At 35.8% G+C, this 19,951-nt stretch overlaps 5 protein-coding genes across 6 annotated transcripts; 3 read left to right on the forward strand and 2 right to left on the reverse strand.

Moving 5' to 3' along the window:
- Positions 1–296: 296 nt before the first annotated feature.
- LOC136414052 (putative inorganic phosphate cotransporter) lies at positions 297–2,539 on the reverse strand. Of its 2 annotated transcripts, none has more exons than XM_066397845.1 (9): positions 2,387–2,539; positions 2,192–2,337; positions 1,825–2,137; positions 1,544–1,773; positions 1,347–1,496; positions 1,162–1,294; positions 865–1,109; positions 678–810; positions 297–624 (listed from the first exon to the last, which is right to left on the reverse strand). In XM_066397845.1, exons 1-9 carry the CDS (start codon positions 2,457–2,459, stop codon positions 599–601), a joined length of 1,449 nt encoding a protein of 482 aa, XP_066253942.1. In that variant the 5' UTR covers positions 2,460–2,539; the 3' UTR covers positions 297–598. The 2 variants fall into 2 exon arrangements, with proteins under 2 accessions (XP_066253942.1, XP_066253943.1); XM_066397846.1 differs by having other exon boundaries at positions 2,192–2,331; positions 2,387–2,528.
- A 27-nt stretch (positions 2,540–2,566) lies between these two features.
- Positions 2,567–4,335, reverse strand: LOC136414053 (putative inorganic phosphate cotransporter). The gene is made up of 7 exons (XM_066397848.1): positions 4,198–4,335; positions 3,826–4,141; positions 3,557–3,777; positions 3,352–3,501; positions 3,168–3,300; positions 2,869–3,113; positions 2,567–2,817 (listed from the first exon to the last, which is right to left on the reverse strand). Exons 1-7 carry the CDS (start codon positions 4,255–4,257, stop codon positions 2,674–2,676), a joined length of 1,269 nt encoding a protein of 422 aa, XP_066253945.1. The 5' UTR covers positions 4,258–4,335; the 3' UTR covers positions 2,567–2,673.
- Positions 4,336–5,810: 1,475 nt separating this feature from the next.
- On the forward strand, positions 5,811–7,914 carry LOC136413957 (putative inorganic phosphate cotransporter). The gene is given in 9 exon segments (XM_066397733.1): positions 5,811–5,907; positions 5,962–6,101; positions 6,155–6,302; positions 6,356–6,523; positions 6,578–6,798; positions 6,852–7,001; positions 7,080–7,212; positions 7,264–7,508; positions 7,564–7,914. Coding segments are annotated over 9 exon segments (1,443 nt in total). The 3' UTR covers positions 7,705–7,914.
- A 1,733-nt stretch (positions 7,915–9,647) lies between these two features.
- LOC136413953 (putative inorganic phosphate cotransporter) lies at positions 9,648–11,546 on the forward strand. The gene is made up of 8 exons (XM_066397730.1): positions 9,648–9,739; positions 9,795–9,934; positions 9,990–10,305; positions 10,363–10,583; positions 10,636–10,785; positions 10,841–10,973; positions 11,027–11,271; positions 11,325–11,546. Exons 1-8 carry the CDS (start codon positions 9,670–9,672, stop codon positions 11,463–11,465), a joined length of 1,416 nt encoding a protein of 471 aa, XP_066253827.1. The 5' UTR covers positions 9,648–9,669; the 3' UTR covers positions 11,466–11,546.
- A 2,476-nt stretch (positions 11,547–14,022) lies between these two features.
- On the forward strand, positions 14,023–18,069 carry LOC136414065 (putative inorganic phosphate cotransporter). Its single transcript, XM_066397859.1, has 9 exons — positions 14,023–14,289; positions 14,632–14,771; positions 14,820–14,967; positions 15,024–15,191; positions 15,244–15,464; positions 15,861–16,010; positions 16,066–16,198; positions 16,250–16,494; positions 16,554–18,069. Exons 1-9 carry the CDS (start codon positions 14,175–14,177, stop codon positions 16,680–16,682), a joined length of 1,449 nt encoding a protein of 482 aa, XP_066253956.1. The 5' UTR covers positions 14,023–14,174; the 3' UTR covers positions 16,683–18,069.
- The last annotated feature ends 1,882 nt before the right edge of the window (positions 18,070–19,951 follow it).

The following is a 19,951-nucleotide window of genomic DNA, read 5'->3' on the forward strand; positions in this document are numbered from 1 at the left end:
GAGGAATCATCTAACCAAAATTAGGGAACTCCTATTAGCCTTTTTAAAGAAAACAGTTATCTTGTCGAGGTGTCTACTCCCAGCCTAGAAATTCTTAGGTTTCCATATAACAAATAGAGCTTTCTCTATTAAAATCAGCACCATCAAAAGTTCCAATTTAACTTCTCTAATATCTCAATTTACAGGACACGTCCATTTCAAAAAACACTTCAAAGGAATGTTGCTCTTAAGGGTGAACTTTTATCAAACCGAACTAATTGCAATGGCTCCTGAAGAATCGACTCAATAAAACGCACTTCTGAAAAAAAACCGCTTATCGTCGAGCCGCACCTCTAAAATTAAAAAAACATGTTAAAAGCATACACGAAATGAAGTTGTGTGGCTGATTAGGAGAAGAAAATAAAATTAAAGGCTGGTAAGGCACAGATAGCTGAAGTAGTCAAATGTGGGACCATAAGTTAGGGTCAGTTTATACTTCTATCTGTCAATAATCGGACTAACAGCGCGGCAGAGACCTCTTTTTTAACAGGTTTTTTCTTACTCTTCGTGATAACTAATTTACTTTAGGCAGATAAAGCAATTCGGCAATAAATACATTTTATTGTAGGATGTTTTTCTTTTTATCTGAAAATAAGTTCGTTGAACAAAGGAAAATATATTATAAAGTAAAAATATACCATTCTCTGAATCATCTTTCAAGTCGTTCCAACTTTGTACTTCCCCAGATCCAAATACTACAAAAATAATTGCAGTAACAACAGCTACCGTGGCTGCCATCAAGAAAACTACCACCCATTGACGAGAATTACTCTACAACCCCAACTTTCCACAGTTACATAATATTTACTTCTTACTGGCACTAACCTGATCCTTCACGACTAACTGATTAACTAATGGTGATACAACTGCAGCTATGTGAGCCAAACCATTGGTCAACCCCATAAGAGCCCCTGCATACTTAGGTGAAAGATCTATGTGGTTTATTGACCAGCCAGACATGCAGGACGCTAAGACCCCAACTGCAAGAACCAGTAAAATTACTGACTCTTTGATACGATTAGCCTCAACGAATGAAAGGGTTGTGAGGCAAATGGCACACCCAACAAGCCCTACAGCAGAGTATAAAGTTCTATTGAATCGGTTATAATAGGATTAAATCACCTATGGAGTTGAATATTTTTCTGGCGGTGCCTGTAGATACGAAACCTTTGTTGATGAGAAAGTCTGAACTAAAACTAAACACAAAGCTGAAGATCCATAGAATGAAGAATGGAAGGGCTGAAAGTAAGCCATTCTGGAAAAAGGAAACTTTGGATGTATTGTAGTTGATTTTTTTTAGTGCTAACATATCCCAAGTTGAACCTCATGACGTGGCTCATGTAGCTGGGAATCTGGCTCAGGAATGTTGAGGTACAATAAATGTAGCCGCTTTGAGTAATTAGTAAAGCCCATACTGGTACGGATGATAGGATTTGAACCCAGGGTATTTTGAGATGCTAAAAATAAAATTTACCTAGAGCAAGATCGTTAGGAGCTAATTTACCAATTGGCTATTCTCCTTCTCTCCTTCTCCTAAACTATGCTCTATATAGCACCTCTCCATATCACTAATTGTGGGGTGTTCTCCGGGGCTATTAAATCCAAAGAACCAAAATATGACACACCAAAGAGCAGTTAGCCCTCCGTAGAGATAGAAAACCAGAGGCCAGCCATACCAACTTCCGGATACAAGTCCAGCTACCAACATCCCTACAACTATCCCCAGGGGCACTCCTAAAACCCGACTTAAAGTAAAGCTTACAAAACTGCATTAACACAATATACCCCCAAAGGCAAAAGCACCCAGACGGCTTCTCTCCTCTTTGGGAACCCATCTCCCTAACTGATGCGTGAGTGAAGGAAATAAGAAACCTTGGCAAAAGCCTTGAAGAGCCCTACTAATGCAAATTCCCATAAATCCAAAATTCGCAACAGTAAATGGCATCAAAACTCCTAAAATAGTTTGTACTGCCATTGCCCCAATCAGAAAACTTTTAGCTCCATAGCGAGTTGCAACATATCCTGCAAAGACTTGAGGCCAGATATAGCCCCAAAAAAAAGCAGAGAGGATGATACCTTTGCTCTGCAATTCATATACCTGCACAAGGAATTGCGTCATGTTTATGGTCTTATCATTTTCAAAAAATCTTACTGGTACATCGGGGTTGATAGTCACAAATCGATCAGTCATTGCAACTATGGTGACCGAGAGCGTCACATTAAATCCTAGGGCTGCGAATACCATAATGAACAGTAGAAGCACTTGTAGGTGTCTGACTCCAAATACTGGAGCTGAAACTGAAGATTTTTCTGTTAAATGGAGGTTTTGGCATTTTAAATCGCTTACCTTTTGCATTTTGTCTGTGTTGGATTATCGGGGAATAATACAAATCCCTACTTTGTAAATCCATCAAACCCATTTCTTTGTGTTAGAAAGCTCTGGCTGAATTAGATGTGACCGAAATCTGTCAAGTCAGGGTAACTCGTCATATAAACAAATAAATTATACAAACCTTGATATCTGGCTTTACTTTAGGATTAAAACATTATTACAACTACGTTTTATTAATGTTGGCGTTCTACTAAAACAGGAAAATTGTAAAAACGCTCAATTACTACTACATAATAAATAAATTATGTTTTATTTTTTGTTCCATCATCTTTAGTGATATTCCATGACTGAACGTCTCCAGAACCGAAAAAAACAAAAATAAGCCCCGTTATAATCTGAATTGCAGCTGCCAAAAAGAACACCGAACGCCACTGCACTGGGTCAGTCTGAAACTCAAATGTTTTGATGAATAATTTGCACTAAAACTCAAAATTTACCTCATCTTTCACTATGTATTGTACAGCTAAGGGTGCAACAATGCCAAGAATGTTGGAAAAACCATTACAGAGGCCCATTAAAGTTCCTGAATGATTAGGAGAAAGGTCCATATGGTTAAGCTTTAATCCACAGTTGACACCACCCATTAGGCCTATTGTTATAATAAGTAACCAAATGGATTTACTTGGCTCGTCGGGTTTTACATAACCCATTAGAATAAGTGCGAAAGCGGATAAAATCATCCCTAAAATATACATTTGTTGCTGTTTTTTTATTATTTAAGGAATTTCCAAAATACCAATTGAGTTAAAAAGTTTTCTTGAAACGCTTTGGCTCAAATATCCTCTGTTTATGAAAAGATCTGAGATAAATGATAGGATAATTGCCATAAAAAAATAGACTAGATATGGAAGAGAAGAGAGCAAACTATTCTAAAATAAAAATGTATGAATTATTAACAATCTACAATGTGTGGACTCTACCTTCTTGATATCAAAGTTTAAGACGAATTTCATATAAGTGGGAATTTGGCTCAACAACACCCAGAACCCAAAAACGAATCCGCATTGTGTGGCTACAAGAGCCCACAACGGTTTGGAAGTTAGAATTGATGTCCAAGGAATTTTACGAGACTATAACAACAAAAACTATCACATCTTGCAATCATTTTCACCTAAAGCTACTCACAGATTTCTTATCAGTATATCCCAAACTCTTCTCTATATAAAACTTCTCCTCCCTTCCAATGTTTGGATGATCAGCAGGGCTGTTGTAGCCCATAAAAGCCAACATGAGGCAAAACAACAGCCCTGCCAAGCCATATACGTAAAACACCATGGGCCAACCATACCAACTGGCAGATATAACTCCAGTTCCCAGGAGGGACACTACAGTGCCCAGAGGAATGGCTGCAAATACTCAACTTTAACTAAATTTTGTACCAAAATCATACTTACCTCCATAAACAATTCCTCCCATTCGAGATCTCTCCTCCCTGGGCACCCATCGACCTAATAAGCAAGCAATGCTAGGAATTAGAAATCCTTGGCAAAACCCTTGAATAGCCCTTCCTCCCATCGTTCCAAATTGTCCTAGATGTGCCGCAATTAATGGAGTACCAACGGATATCAAGCATTGAATGCCCATTGTCACTACCAAGAACCACTTTGCGCCAAATCTGGTAGCTACAATGCCTGCTATGGGTTGAGGCCAGATGTAACCCCAGAAGAAGGAGGAAAGTATTGTGCCCTTTTGCGTCCAATTTGAATAGGTCTTAAATAAATTTTGTTGATGGCTGACTGTGAAGTTATAGTAATAACGGCTCTTACAGGCACTGAGGGATTGCTGCTTGCATTTGGGTCAGTCATGGCCACTATGGCTACTGACATACTAACGCGCAATCCAAACTGGATTAAGAGAATGAAGAATAAAAGAAGACATTGGATATGTCTGTATCCAAATTTCGGAACTGAAATCGATAGACATTAAGAGGAGAATAATAATTAGTGTCTGGACCAAAGATTTTTACCTGAGTTTAAGTATCTCGGTTTCCTTTTCTGGAATGGCGGAATTTTGCACAGTAGAGTAGGTAATGTGGTTTCGTAAATCATTCCCAGTTTTCCCCATTTTCAACAGTGAAAACGTACAAATGAAAGTTTGTATGAGTTAAAGTTAAAATCATCGTCATTATTCTATTGTTCGTTTTTTTGTGTGCTCAGACTGATTAAGTAATGGCTTTGTTAGGCTTAAATTAGAAATTCAGGGTGAACCATGCTGATGTCTACGATTGGAACGAAACTGAAGGGATATTTCATATTTCGGGTGGGTCACACCATGAGAAATTAAGCTGGAATTTCCCATGGGGAGCAACCTTTCAAACGCCCCTTAATAGGTGATACACTTCTGAATTTAATATATAATACATTAGGATATCTAATAGGTATTTTGCATTTATGTAAAAAACCTCTCTCCCTACGCCTATGATTCCTCACAGAACAGGTAAAATATCTTTTTTAAAGATATCTCGCATAGAGCGCCTTGCGCTAATAACAATCTATTGAACATTTCAAGATGCCAATTTCCCAAAAATCTCTCGGAAATAGACGAAAAATCTTTTGTAATTCTGACGTTAGAAAAATCTCAGCAACACTAAACTTGAAAAACTTTTGGAGAGATAACGGAACCTTCAGGTTTTCAATGTTCGAAAGTTCGCGATGTGCAAATCTTTTTGAAATTTTAATAACTTATAGGAAATAACAAATAAAATGTTTATAATTCCGATGGAATGAAAATTCAAAATTTTATAAAAAATAAATACCTACACAAAAAATTTTAATACTTCTTTGAAAACTCTCTCCAAAAATGTTTTAAACTGTCCAATCTCGCCTTCCAGTGTACTTAGCCCGCTTCCATCTATTGGAGGAAAGTTACCAGAGAAAATATAAAACTGTGAATTATCTGCTCTAATTAAAATGAAATATGAAATGATATATATAATATAAAATGAACAAAACCACGAGAGCGAGGTTCACAGAGTGCAAATAAACCAATTTAATTGACCAAAAGATCGTGAAAATCTCATCAAAAATTCAACATTCCAGGACTATAATTTATATACAATAAATTGAAATGTAAGAAGTACAAAAAAATCCACATCCAGAGCAGTTAAATATTTAGTTGCTCTCAACTATTTAGATTTCATCATCTCCAGGTGAGTACTCAACACAATTTAGCATATATCAGAATATTTATACCGACAGTGCTATCAACTTAGAAATTTTTACATGAATTAACTGTGTGAATTATCGCATTTTCCTTTATTGACTAAACAAATATCTGTTACATTCTCTACTATTACAATAGCTAATTCAGCCTCATAGAGCCGATACTATAGATGCAGTAGACTTTCTCGAGTACAGATACTACATATCAATCTTGTAACATGGAAGTCAAAAACAACACAAATCCCAATTACTTTTATTCTGCAGTTAAATCAGATAATGAGAAGAAAGAAGAATATGAGGAGAATTTGGTTCCAGGTAAACTTTTCATTTATTGTATTGAAAGTTCTAATCATAATTTCAAAATGTTAGCTCCAAAGCTTGGAATTCGACATCTTCAAGTAGGAATTTACTTCTTGTTATGCTTTATAGGCTTTTGTTTCCGTATCAGCTTGTCTGTGGGAATTGTGGCTATGATGGACCCTACCATTAGCAGCAACCCATCTATTCCAGTCAGAAAGTCACCTTAATTTAACTTGAATCAGTCTTTAATAAAACATTTTAGACATATCCTGAATGGACTAACAAAAACATGATACTCTCAGCTTTTTTTTGGGGCTACGTAATTCCTCAAATTTTTGCTGGTTGGGCTGCAAGCAAATTTGGAGCCAAATGGTTCTTGGTGGTCACCTTTAGCTTGCAATCCCTACTAGGTAAGCCTCAACACCAAATTCAACTATACGAAAAGTCAGCACAATCTTAGCAGGAACATTAACGCCGTACACTGCAGCTTATTTTGGATCTAAAGGGATGATGTTGAGTAGGGCAATCCAAGGGTTTTGTCAAGGTTTCATTTACCCTTCTCTGACCCATTTGCTCAGTCAATGAGCACCGACTGAGGAAAGATCTAGATTAGGGACCATAGTTTACGCAGGTATATTCTAAAAATCATAGAATAGTAACGACTTATCAAGAAATTATTTTGTAGCTGGCCCCTGCGGAACTGTAGTCACGATGTACATATCAGGGTTAATATCTGCGAGCTCTTATGGTTGGCCCATGATTTTCTACTTTACGGGGACCCTTGGGTTCTTATGGGTTCTAACTTTTGTAATTTTAGGGTATGATATTCCTGCTCTCCATCCTTCTATCAGTAAAAGTGAGAAGTTGTACATTGAGAAAAGTTTGGGACATATAGATGAAAAGGCTGTACGTAATCCTTAGTATTTAACTGAAATTAACCTAATTCCTAACTATATTAGAGACATCCAATGCCATGGAAATCCATCTTCACCTCCTTACGTGTTTGGGCTCTCTTCGTCACTCAAACTGGCAACAACTATTGCTTCTGGACAATGTTGACACAAATTTCCAGCTATATGAACTACGTCATGCATTTCAACATAAAAGACGTAAGAATCCAAAGACAGAATCCAAAGAGGTTATAGCTGATTTTAACAAAATCGACATTATTCTCTTTATCCCTACAGAACAGTCTTCTTTCATCCCTGCCCTCCCTTACACTATGGCTACTCAGTTTCGTCGTAGGTTTCACTTCTGATGGAATTATAAACAACGGAATCCTAAGCAGAACTATGGGTAGAAAAATGTTCAATACAATAGGTTTATAAAGTTTCTTAATCCTAGCAGATAATGATTAAAGTATCATTTTAGGACTGTTTGTCCCGGCCATAGCGTTGATACTGCTGGGTTTCACTAGACCTGACCAAACTAACCAAGCAGTAATTCTCCTGGTAATAGCAGTAGGATTCAATGCCGCTGCCTTTGCAGGATGGACAGTGAACCACATGGATCTCTCTCCAAATCACGCGGGAACCTTGATGGGTTTATGTAACGGGTTGTCTCAGAAAACTGGAGCCCTTGCCCCTATTGTTGTGCAATTTGTTGTCACTAATGAGGTATGCTTGCAAGAATATTATTTTTAGAAGATAGCTATTTTTTTCTTAATTTTAGACAAATCCTCTGCAATGGCGCACTATATTCCTCCTTACTGCAGGAATAAACATCGTAACAGCATCTTTTTATGACTTATTTGGGTCTGGGGAAGTGCAGTCATGGAATGAGAATGAAAATAAAGATAAGCAAGATATTTGAGGTGGGAAATGTAAATGAATGATTTTGCTTGTCTGGAAAATATCTTCCTTACCAAAAGTTAACAGATTTTACCCAAGAACTGCATATCATGTCCTTCAAAGGTGCTAATTGGATTTGAACTTTACATTATTTAATTAAGTATTTAATAAACAATGAATTATACTATTTAATTTAGATATAAACTGTGATATTAGACATGAAATATATGTAACATTTGAAACTAACCGTTGTAGTAACTGATAAAAATACGTGCCTTGTTTTATTTATATTATTCTCCCTTAACTAAGCTGGAAGCTCAAAGTACTTATTGTCCCATTAAAGGTTTTTGGTATGTATTAGTACTACTATAATACATTATTACATTACAGGCCTTTCAAATACTTTTAGAGTATTCCAGATGCCAAAAACTGCAAAAAAAGATAAGAGCAGTAAAGGACGGAGATCCGATATGTTTTTTAAGTTTGTTTGCAAGAAGCTTGGGATTCTGTATTCTGAGCACGAAGGATTTATGCCAATTTTTTACTCATAAAATATGTACCAAATGAAAAATGAAATAAATATGATGAAAAATTAACTAACCCTTATAAATTGGTTTTACTATATTTCATAAATATCTATAAATTTTCAGTGAGTAATATTACTCCAGTAGTAGTTAAATGCACTTAATGTAGTAGTAATATTGCTGTATAATAATTTAGGAATTTCCAAAAAAAAATGAAAAATATTTCCTAAATTTGAAAATGAGATCCGACTAGCAATTTCTACAAGAAAATATTCCTAAACATAATATTAGCAATACTTAAAGCTTTAAAACTCAAAAATCAGGAACATTTTGATATTAAGTCGAAAGCGAAGAAGTGAATAAGTGCATTTCGAAAAATACTCCTACAATATGCAAGAACTGTGAAAAAAATATTTTGAGCCAAGGTAATTCATTATAAAATTCTTCCTGGCCATATATGAAGCTCTTTAAATTGGACAGCTGCAGGTACATAATAATCCTGAAATCTGAAGAAATGGCAATTATGGCCCTCTTGACAAAAACATATAAAAATTGATTAAATTTTGCTACAAATATGTTGCTAGAATAAAGAAAAAGTTTTGAGGGGGTAGTCAGGAAATAGTTATTACAACTCGTTTCCCTGTTTCCTATTAATCAATTCTTCATAGAAAAACCCACTACAATAGCATTGATTGGAGTGTAAATGAACAAAAGAAAAAAATGTTGTCTTTCTCAATAATTCTCTGCACTAAAATAAATATTTTTTTCTACTGCTTCTTGAGTGAGAGAATAGAGTTGGAAGGTAGGACCAATTAAATCTCCAACATCATAATCATCTCTTATAGAAGTATCGCAATTCATTGTCAAAATTTTAAAAATAATAAAACAATGTTTTTAAAGCTTGAGTTTAAAAATAATGCCGCTGCGCTTAAAATATTTTCAATTCAGACCAAAAATTAAGACAAAAATAAGTGTTGGAAATCGCCATAAAAGCAACACACAATAATAGCAATTTCCATTTTTCTACCAGTAGGAAAATTTGTTTTAATGGACCAACAGTACTCTTTCCTAAGTCAACATTGTTGCTTGACTCACCCACAATCTACACGCTTAGTATTGTTCATATTAAGATAATATTTAATTTATTACTCTGCACATGGATTTCAGTGTAGTCAAGGAGATAATTTCAATGTAATGTAAAAGAATCTATTAATATTTGAAATAATTTTGCACTTTTTGTGGTATGTGCTAAATCAGTATCAAACTATTGATACATTTAACTATAAAGTACTCGAAACAAGACTATTGAACATATTATTCCAAATATGTGCTCCTAGTCTACATGAGAATGCAAGAAGCATGCAAACGTTAGAGAAATAATAACATGGATGATATCAAAACTTATAAAAGAAGTAAACGTTGGACATTTTGATTTTTTCAACATTAACTAGGCTAGCGCCAACATGGTCCAATCTGAGAGTCTTAAGAAAGATATTCTCTATACTTCAGTAGGCGGGAGCCCTACAGAACATGGTAACTTGTTCTCTTTTTTTTCTCAATTTCAACTCAAAAGTCACCTCAATTTTAGTACCTAAAATTGGAAAGCGCCACCTACAATGCCTGATGTTATTCCTGATAATTTTTATAGCTTACGGTTTTCGAGTAAATCTCTCCGTGGCTATTGTAGCCATGACTGATCCAACTGCCAACGAAAATTCTGACATACCAGTAAGTAGCCTATAGTCAATAATCTTCCTTAAACGCTCCAAATTTATTTCTCCAGACTTACCCCTACTGGACTCAAAAAGGCACTATCCTCTCCGCTTTCTTTTGGGGCTACGTTTGGCCGCAAGTCTTCGCAGGTTACGCAGCTAACCGATTCGGAGCTAAATGGTTCCTAGTAGGTACCATGAGTCTTCAATCCATTGTAGGCTTTTGCACTCCACATATAGCGGCTCATTTGGGAGAAACTGGAGTTATGTTAGGGAGAGCTATTCAAGGTTTCTGCCAAGGGTTTTTATTTCCTAGCACAACTCATTTGCTCAGTCAATGGGTTCCTCATGAAGAGAGAGCTAGAATGACAGGTTTTACTTATGGAGGTGTGTCTTATACGATTTTACTCACGCTTAATGGGTTTGAATGAGATAAATTCTTAGCTGTCCCATTTGGTACGTTGCTTGCAATGTTGGTATCAGGTGCGATAGCTAGTTCATCCCATGGATGGCCCATGATCTTCTACATGTATGGGTCTCTGGGAATTCTAGTAAGTATCCTATTTGCTATTATTGGGTACAATAGTCCAGCTGTGGACCCTACGATAAGTGAGGCAGAGAAACAATACATTGAAAGAAGTTTGGGGCACACCAATGAGAAGGCTGTGAGTTATTGATGTAGGATTAAAAATTTGCTTTTTTAATTAGAGAATATAGTTTCATAAAGTGCCATGGAAGTGCATATTGACATCCACGCCTCTATGGGCCTTGCTTATAACCCAATGTGGATTTGTCTACACTTTCTGGATTCTACTTGCACAGATCCCTACGTACATGAAATTTGTGCTAAACTTCAATATCAAGGATGTGAGAGTGAATTTCTTCGTTAAATGCAAAACCTCGAAGTTGATTTTTCTTTCAGAACAGCCTTTTATCTTCTCTTCCTTACATCGTACTGTTCATCTTATCATTTCCTCTAAGTTTTCTGTCAGATTTCATCATCAACAAAAAGTATATAAGTCAAACGACTTCAAGAAAGCTCTTCAGCTCCATTGGTAATATTATATATTATCAGACAACCAATTCAATTTCATCACATTTCTTCCAGGCATTGTAACCACCTCCGCAGCCTTATTCATGATGGGCTATGTGAAACCTGACGAATCAACCAAAGCAATTTGGCTTTTGATTGCTGCAATCGGTTTAAGTGCATTTTGCAACTTCGGATGGCCTTTGAACCATATGGATTTGTCTCCCAACCATGCTGGAACTTTGATGGGTCTTTGCAATGGGATATCAAATATCTTTTCAGGTTTCGCGCCATTGACTGTGCAGTTGCTTGTAAAGGATGAGGTCAGATAATTGATAGTTAATTATGTGGAACTTATGATGTATGGAAATTGTAGCGAGATCCCGTTCAATGGAGGGTAATATTCTTCTTGGCAGCGGGAGTACAAATAGTAACAGGGATGATTTTCAATGTATATGGGTCTGCAGAAGTGCAGTCTTGGAACGAAGATGACCCTAAAGAAGAGGGCAAAGAATAGAGGTTTGGGCTTTAGGGAGAGCGTTTATAAAAATCTGTGATAATTGAAGTTTTGATAATGTAAATACTTTATATGCAATTTATAATATTAATAAAACTTCATCGATTGCCTCATCTGCTATGGCTCATGTAACGAACCAGGACTATGTATGTGTATATGTTAGTTACTTGTATATTCGAAATGTTATTGCTTCACTTTTCATCATCTTCACTTTAAATCCTCATTACGCTTCTATTAATTCAACAAAGTTGGTTCAAGATAAGAGTTTCTATTATAACAATACATTTTTACATTAAAGCTGTTTAGGTCTTGGTTCTCGCACCAAGCAGATGAATTTGAGATAATATGATGGTCAATATGGTGGACAGACAGAATATGCTCTATGGCTCCGTTAAAGTTGCCGAAAATATCCAAACACCTTTGGTGGGAGTTCGTTATTGCCAAGTTGTCCTTCTCTTCATAGTGATGGCCCCAATCTTTAGCTTTAGGGTAACCCTCACTGTGCCTATTATAACAATCAATACCTACATGCTGGTTGTAAATCTAATATTCCAGCACATAGAAATCTACAATGTCACTCCACATTCATAATTTAACTCTAAATTTTAAGTAGGTACCATTCTCTCAGCCTTTTTCCGGAATTAGATCCTCCCACAACCCTTTGCAGACTATGGCGAAGGTTTATGGTTGTTAGGTTTTGAGGACATTTTTCGTAAAATAAATGTATACGAAAACGCCTTTTAAATGTTGTTAACATTTATCCGTTTGCTTCATTATTATGTGTATTATATTAGCAGTGAGTTATTGGCTATGTTGCGATATCGAGCAGAGATGTAATGGCGAGATTGTAATCCGACGAAGACAATACTACATAGATTACTACAAGAGTGAACTAATTCGAGTGTATTATCTTGACCTCACTGTGGCTTTAGTAGGGCACATTATCTTACATTTTAATATACATGGCCTTGAATATTTCCTTTATATGCCTTGAGGAAGGTGAGGGGCGGGGATACAAGAATAAATTTTCATGATGTATGGTTCAGTTTTTCATGTCATTTTCTGCTGTTGGAATCCGTAAGAGGTACGATGTTAAAGTGATTAATATGTCGGCATTTTTTTTACTTTCTCATTCTAAGCCCTAATTTGGATAAGCTAAATAGTGAAAAAACCAGCTTTTCGATTCTATAATGATTATTAACCATTATTGGCTCCGTAACACAGGCTGCAAAATACAAAACCATGAATATTAATACGCCTACATATTATCTTAAATTATTATACTAAGGCCTTGTGATGTCAAATTGGGTAGTAGGAAGGTCAGTGTAAAATATTTAGTACCTATAGAGACTTGACACAGTCCATTTCATAAAGTACCGGATGTACAAAGTGCGAGTCTCAATCTCCTTAAAAACACGATGCACTGTAAAAATTACAGGGTGTTAAATTGTTGCTTTTCTAAACGCTTTTCCCCAACATTTTCAGATTATACAAAATATTACAGATTTCATTCTCTATTCCAAAATTCTCACCAATTGAAGATTACCTTCTCAATAACTTCATATATTATGATATGTGCCATTGTAGTGTTTACCTCCCTTGGTTTGAGGAAGTGCAGCCTTGAAATTGAAGTGCAGTCTGAAACTCAAAAATATAGTATACAAAAGTTGGATTTTTAATATTAACGTGTTATTATAATTTGCCCTCACAAGAGATGTGAGGTGGAAACGAACCTTTTAAGGCTGAAATCATTCAGTAGCGTGAAGAACAGGAAGGATGGATTTCATTATCTGATTAGAGACAGGTTATTAATAAGCCTGAATTTTAATTTTACACACTCTATTTGAAATTTTAGAAGTTACTTTAATCCCGAAACTTCAAAATAGACCTTTTGAGGTATAAAATCATCCTTGGTATCAAGATTACAATCCACCGGAAAAAGGGTTTTCTGTCGTAAATCCGACAATGGCCCTTTATCGTTCGAAGTGACACTATCACTCAAGAGACATCTCACAGTGCCATATTCCATCAAGGCATATCTAGCATACATATGAATGAAAAATGAGCATGAAAGAATTTCTTACGCTTCTCTAGATTCCTCACGATATTTAGGCGAAAAAAGTATGGATTATTGAAAAGGGTTAGAACGGATAGATGAAGGGTTGACCGTGTTATTTGCGTGACTAGTCAAAGGTACCGCCTAGGGACAATGAAGATTGTACTCGATGTTTGAATCTCGAATTTATGCTGTCGGGTACCTTGGTGCTCTTAGCAGTGATTGCTCTTTTAAGTATAATGTATGATTAATGATAGACGGCCACCCTGTACATATTACATTCATATACAAAAATCCAAAATGTATCAACATTAAAAAAAACAATATACATATATGTTACGTAAAATTAATATCAAACATATCAAATCCCATGTGAAAGAGTAAATTGTTTACCGTAGATATGACATTCTCAAAATTACTTAAGTAACTAAAACCGGTAATTGTGTCAGAAAAAGCGAGGGAAACTATAGACGCTTTCTATGCTATTGTCTTGTATTTAAAGAAGATTTTCCCGTTTTCTCAAGCCATCATATTTACGTCTGTACCTCTTTCTCAACCAAAAATCCAGGAATTATATATACGTATACTTTTGCACACAAATGAGCGTAAGATAGTAGAACAAATTCATCTCATTTGGATCATCATAGAAATCAATGACGGAGCAGGAAAAGTGCAAGCTTGAGGGCCAGGAGTTGTTTGAGTCTGTGAGCAATGAGATAAAGCAAAAAGGTGAAAAGCAGTATTTTGAAGAAGAATGTTCAGAAAACGGTAAGAAAACCCCTTTAAATAATAATACTTTATTGGATATTCGCAGTATCTTTCCGACTTCCCACGTAGTGTCCGACGTAAGATGCTGCGTCCGCTTATCTGGATATCTTTCAGGTTTTAAAAAAATGTCGAATACAAAGTTTTTGTTTTCAAATGGGGCCCTATGTTACTGGTAGCGATTTATACATATACATTTACAAAAAAAAAAAAAAAATCCTTAAATTAGACTTCTCAGGCTGCAATTTTCTGCAACCTCTGAATGTTTCTAAAATATCTTCACGAACATTAAAAACCCTCATCCTGTATAATAATTGCCACAATATATACATACACACATTGCAGCTCCAATAATAGGCATCCGCCACGTCCAAATTCTCCTCTACTTCCTAGTGTGCTTCATCGGGTTTGGCGTTAGAGTTGTGCTCTCTGTGGGTATCATTGCCATGACGGATCCTAAAACCAATAACAATACAGACATACCTGTAAGTGCTTAAACTCCCATTATTTCTGTGGCTTAAAACATCTTCTAGACTTACCCAGAATGGACTGATAAGAACGTGATTCTATCTGCCTTCTTCTGGGGCTACATAATTCCTCAAGTCTTCGCCGGATGGGCAGCTACCAGATTTAGCGCCAAGTGGTTCCTTGTGGTCACTTTCGCTATAAACTCAATTCTAGGCAAGTTCATTTATTAGCCAAAAGACTTTGACATTTGTTTCTACGACTAATTTCAGCTTTCTTCATCCCTTTTACTGCTGCCCATTTCGGATCCAAGGGAGTGATACTAAGTAGGGCCATTCAAGGTTTCTGTCAAGGCTTCATTTTTCCTACACTTACTCATTTGCTGAGTCAATGGGTTCCTTCAGAGGAACGTTCGATTCTAGGGACTATAGTTTATGCTTGTATGTTCAATTTGGAATATCTATAAAACTAGTATACCATAATGTTACTTAGCTGGGCCTGGTGGAACAATCCTAGCAATATTCATAACAGGAATGATTTCCGCTAGTTGGTACGGATGGCCAATGGCATTCTACCTGTATGGGGTCTTGGGTATCTGTTGGTGCATAGCCATGATATGTCTGGGATATGATAATCCAGCCCTACATCCTTCTATATCTATGGCTGAAAGATTATATATTAAGAAAAGTTTAGGGCATACTAATAAGAAGGCGGTGAGCAGTGATCACATGATATAACTTGCTCACAGAAATAACAGTAACAGCTAAATATTTCGTCAATTGTTAAAACTCGTATCTTTGAGGGTATTTAGCAAAATTTTATGCACTAAAAAGCTTTTAAAAGTTTTAATTTTAGCACCTAAAACGAAAAACACTAAATGCTAGTTTTACGGTACCTACTTCTTATTTTACCTTGTATATCCTTAAATAAATTGCATATAAAAAAGATCAATATTAAATCTTGACTTTCGGAGAAATAATATTTTAGAATCTTTTTAGTTTATTAAAGTCATTTTAGAGATAGAAGAGATAAGAAATCTTAAAATTGACGAGAAATTTACTGTCTATCTTTTCCGTGCGAAAATTGGTAAACATGGCATTTTTTTGCAGAAGTATCCAATCCCATGGAAGGCAATTTTTTCTTCAGGGCCCGTATGGGCTTTGTTTATCACCCAGACTGGCAATAACTACTGTTTTTGGACTCTGTTGACTCAGATACCTTCGTATATGAACTATGTGATGAATTTTAATATAAAGGAAGTAAGCCTCTACCACCATTTTTTTCCATTAGATATTAAATTTTTGTAATTTCCAGAACAGTATTCTGTCATCTCTTCCGTATCTAACTCTATGGATTTTAAGCTTATGCGTGGGCTTTGCGTCTGACTTCATAATCAACAGGCGATTTCTCACTAGGACAATGTCTAGGAAAGTTTTCAATTCTTTAGGTAAGTGTTATAATTTTGTTGTACCTTCAACCCTTCACTCTTCAATTTCAGGTCTATTTCTCCCAGCAGTAGCCTTAGCCTTCTTAGGATACACGAGAGCTGACCAAGCAACTCAAGCCGTGGTGCTTCTGATAACAGCAGTAGGGACGAATGGTTTCCACTATTCCGGTTTCAGCGTAAACCACATTGATCTCTCTCCCAACTATGCAGGTACCATCATGGGGCTTTGTAATGGGTTCTCACAGATCACTGGAGTTGTTGCTCCTCTTGTCGTGCAATTTTTCGTCACGAACGAGGTAACGATCAAATATTCACCAAATATTTTATATTTGATATTTCACTTATATTCTTCAAGACTGATCCATCCCAATGGAGGATCATTTTCTTCATAACTGCAGCATTCAACGTCTTGACGGCTATTGTGTTCGACATTTTCGGATCTGGCGAGGTGCAACCGTGGAACGAGCCTGAATTGAAGAATTAGGCAAGATCGGATCTTGTGTTACTTAGATTAATAAATAGCCATTCTTTGTCGTCATGTTCAATAATAATTATAGCATACGTAATAATGCCCCATTTCAGCGAAAAAAAGGAACCATCTGCTCTAACCCATATTTCATTCAATTGGTACGGGTGCCATTAAAGTATTGCGTTTTCTCGCACCACCTGTTGTTTGGCGTATACGGGGAACCCGTAAGTTTCTAATAAAAGTGCGCCAAGCACGCGTCTGCACTCTTTTGTCTGGGTGTCTGTTTGAGAGATACCGAATATTTTAATTCAATAGGGTGGCATCAAATTACAATTCGCCATATGACACAAGCCGTTGTTTGACCTACTTGAGATTTAGCTTTGACCTAATATTTCTCTTGAGTTAAAAGAAGGCATTCATGATGGATTGAATTTTTCTAGCCATATTAAATCATCTGACGTATCGATATTGCAATCTACTTCATTTATGATGCTTATGCATTCAACTGGGTCACAAGGTTTATAGAGGTTCGGTGTCATTTGAACTCCAGAACAGCTTTCAAATTGGGGACACTTATGTTCCATATTTTAAATTTAGATATCTTCTAACCATCATTATTTCTAATTGAATACAGAGTGATTCATCAACAATGGGACAACCGAAAACTGGAGATGCTGTAAGTCAAATGGTAACGGTTGAAGAAAATGTGTCTTATCTAAAAATTGATCATTTTGGATATGTTATATAGGGTGTTGAAATTTAAGATTTTAATTAATTTTTTCCATTATTCTAAAAATATCTAGGTTAGACACTTAAAAACTTTTAAAGTTATGTCTTTTTAGGCGACAAATTGTATATTCTAGGAAATGAAAGTACCCTTGGTTTGTTTCGCTTTTAATTTCTCATATTATTAAATTTAAACGTAGTGTTCGTTAAATAGGTTTTTTTCGAAAACGAATCGAGATATCGAAACAAAGCAAGAATACATAATTCATGGAGAAATGATCGCTCTTTCAGATTTTGAATCAAATTTCATATTAGAGGTGCAGGATAAAAAGTTATTAACTGTAAATTCTATAAAATGGACTGTAAGAGGCACCCTCTATAAACAAGATGGAAATTGCAGAACGTATCTCATTCGTGGCCTAAAAAAAACATAATTTTACAAATTTTCAAGTATCTAACCTAGATATTTTTCGAATAACGGCAAAAAAGTAAATTAGAATTTTAACTTTCAATACCCTGTATATCCGAAACTATCAACTTTCGGATGAGGCATATTTGCTCCAATCGCCACCATTTCACGTGTAGTATCTCCAGCTTTCGGTTGTCCCATTGTTAATGAATCACCCTGTATATTTTTGAACGTTAATTCACTACTTGTCTTCATTGCTACCTTGCTGCCCCTGTATATAAATATGTTATGGCGAGAAATGCAAAAATAAAAACAATTTTAACAAATTTATTTGATGTCCTTCCCTTCTGTAGATTTATCCCATTTAGCATATTCAGGTGTAGTTTTAAATTATTTCACTAATCACTCTATTTTCCCACGGAAAGACAAATGTAAGAACTTCGCTTACATGCTTAATAAATTCATTTGAGTAATCGACTGTGCAAGAAATCACTTATAGCCGAAAACAAAGGACATAATATACCAGAAATCCTTTAACTATAATTATTGACACTACCATTAATTTTAAAGATGGTAGAGTCAAGAATAATGAAGGATATTAATCTTATCGTGAATCACCATCGTCTAAAATTGGAAGAAAATTTCAATAGCAATCAAAACCTAAATTATGTGGTGCAGGAAAGGTTGAATGGGAGATTACAACACATCAATTCATGATAATGCGACAAAAGAGGTGTATAAAAAATCAAAATTTCCCCATTTAGGCTAATTTTTATACATAATATTCAACAAAATAACTTCGTTGGTTTTTACTGAATACAAACAATATGACCTCAGCAAAATAGGAAATACTTAATGATGCAGGAAACGTATGTACACATTATCGAAACATCAGCAAAATAACCCCTAAACCTAAAATAATACGAAACTTGGGGCTGTGAATAGTATACGTGAGAAACCAGGGAATGTCCATTCTCAACAGCAATTATCAACACGAATTTAAAAATTGCCTTGAATTCTCAACTTTTAATACACATTTCATCAGTTTTTAGGTCAGGGGAGGAAACTCTTATTATACCATTATAATTATAATCTGTATTTTTTCATACACTCATATGAAGGGGAAGATAAGGATGTTTGTGGTATATTCCGGATATTCACAACGGCACTTCCACCCTCGTGAAATCTCTGAAAGCGACATTTGATACGCGCCTTATTTCCTACCTCTCCTGTAGTTTTGGGATCAAATATTTGCCCTTCAATTAAACCTTTCTAAAATGCTCTACTTTCGAAGGTCCTTTGAGCAAATAACAGTCTAGTTATCTAGGAAACTAGTCTCAGACTTTACAATATCATTCTGTAATTCTTGAAAATAAATCTGCTGCTGGTACCAAAACTTATAACTTTGTTTCACAACTAATCGGATTTCTTCAAAGGCAATTTTCAGGTAAAGTTCCATTAAACGCGCAGGCAACTACTTGACCATGAACAGAGCTCTTTACCTAATTTAATTCAAAAACATCGGCAAACATGTATAATGCAGCAAATAAGGGTGCGGATATAAGGTTTCAAAGGGGTGCCTTTTGGACCATACCACTATTGGCACGTTTTGCGTAAGGGTTGGAATAATCATTTGGAAACGTTCACGGTCTAGAGGGTTTACATAATACTTAGGCACATGGGCACTCGCCCAACAAATCAGCCGGAAAATATTCCTCGAGTACTTTTTGTGGTTGCGTTTACGTCCTTCCCCGAAAAAGCTGAGTCGAAACTTAACCCCTTTAAACTTTTCAGGTATATGCTTAATAGATCAACTTCTTAACACCCGGTGTTCCAATTTTCGGTCCATAATTTAACTAGTTCACTGGGCAATAAAAACTGTAGCTCATCACTCTCACACAGAAAGTCTGTAGGGGTGCTCCACCACCCATCGACAAAGTTTTATAATTTTAAAAAAACCTCCTGTCTTTGATACTGCATGAACAATAGGCCTTGTATACTTAGCGGTCTCTGCTAATGATGCAAAGGGGCTTTAAATCATTTTTAGCATACTGGGGGTCCAATTTTTTGACTGCTTTATTAAGAACTGAATATAGACTGACAGAGTAATTGGCTTCGTTATAGGGTCCTTTGCAGAGAAGATGACATT

Source organism: Euwallacea similis, chromosome 16 (genome assembly GCF_039881205.1).
Source record: "Euwallacea similis isolate ESF13 chromosome 16, ESF131.1, whole genome shotgun sequence".
NCBI classification, from domain to species: Eukaryota; Metazoa; Arthropoda; class Insecta; order Coleoptera; family Curculionidae; genus Euwallacea; species Euwallacea similis.

Excerpts from the sequence above, each read along its gene's own strand:
- LOC136414052 (XM_066397845.1), bottom strand. The coding sequence starts at position 2,459 with ATGGGTTTGATGGATTTACAAAGTAGGGATTTGTATTATTCCCCGATA. Across the intron at positions 2,338-2,386 it reads ACACAGACAAAATGCAAAAG|TTTCAGCTCCAGTATTTGGA; the intron begins GTAAGCGATTTA and ends AAAAATCTTCAG. Across the intron at positions 811-864 it reads AGTTAGTCGTGAAGGATCAG|AGTAATTCTCGTCAATGGGT; the intron begins GTTAGTGCCAGT and ends TTGGGGTTGTAG.
- LOC136414053 (XM_066397848.1), bottom strand. The coding sequence starts at position 4,257 with ATGTCAGTAGCCATAGTGGCCATGACTGACCCAAATGCAAGCAGCAAT. Across the intron at positions 4,142-4,197 it reads GCAGCAATCCCTCAGTGCCT|ACCTATTCAAATTGGACGCA; the intron begins GTAAGAGCCGTT and ends AATTTATTTAAG. Across the intron at positions 3,778-3,825 it reads GGGAGGAATTGTTTATGGAG|CCATTCCTCTGGGCACTGTA; the intron begins GTAAGTATGATT and ends GAGTATTTGCAG.
- LOC136413953 (XM_066397730.1), top strand. The coding sequence starts at position 9,670 with ATGGTCCAATCTGAGAGTCTTAAGAAAGATATTCTCTATACTTCAGTA. Across the intron at positions 10,584-10,635 it reads GGCACACCAATGAGAAGGCT|TTTCATAAAGTGCCATGGAA; the intron begins GTGAGTTATTGA and ends TAGAGAATATAG. Across the intron at positions 11,272-11,324 it reads AGTTGCTTGTAAAGGATGAG|CGAGATCCCGTTCAATGGAG; the intron begins GTCAGATAATTG and ends TGGAAATTGTAG.
- LOC136414065 (XM_066397859.1), top strand. The coding sequence starts at position 14,175 with ATGACGGAGCAGGAAAAGTGCAAGCTTGAGGGCCAGGAGTTGTTTGAG. Across the intron at positions 14,772-14,819 it reads ATAACAATACAGACATACCT|ACTTACCCAGAATGGACTGA; the intron begins GTAAGTGCTTAA and ends AACATCTTCTAG. Across the intron at positions 16,495-16,553 it reads AATTTTTCGTCACGAACGAG|ACTGATCCATCCCAATGGAG; the intron begins GTAACGATCAAA and ends ATATTCTTCAAG.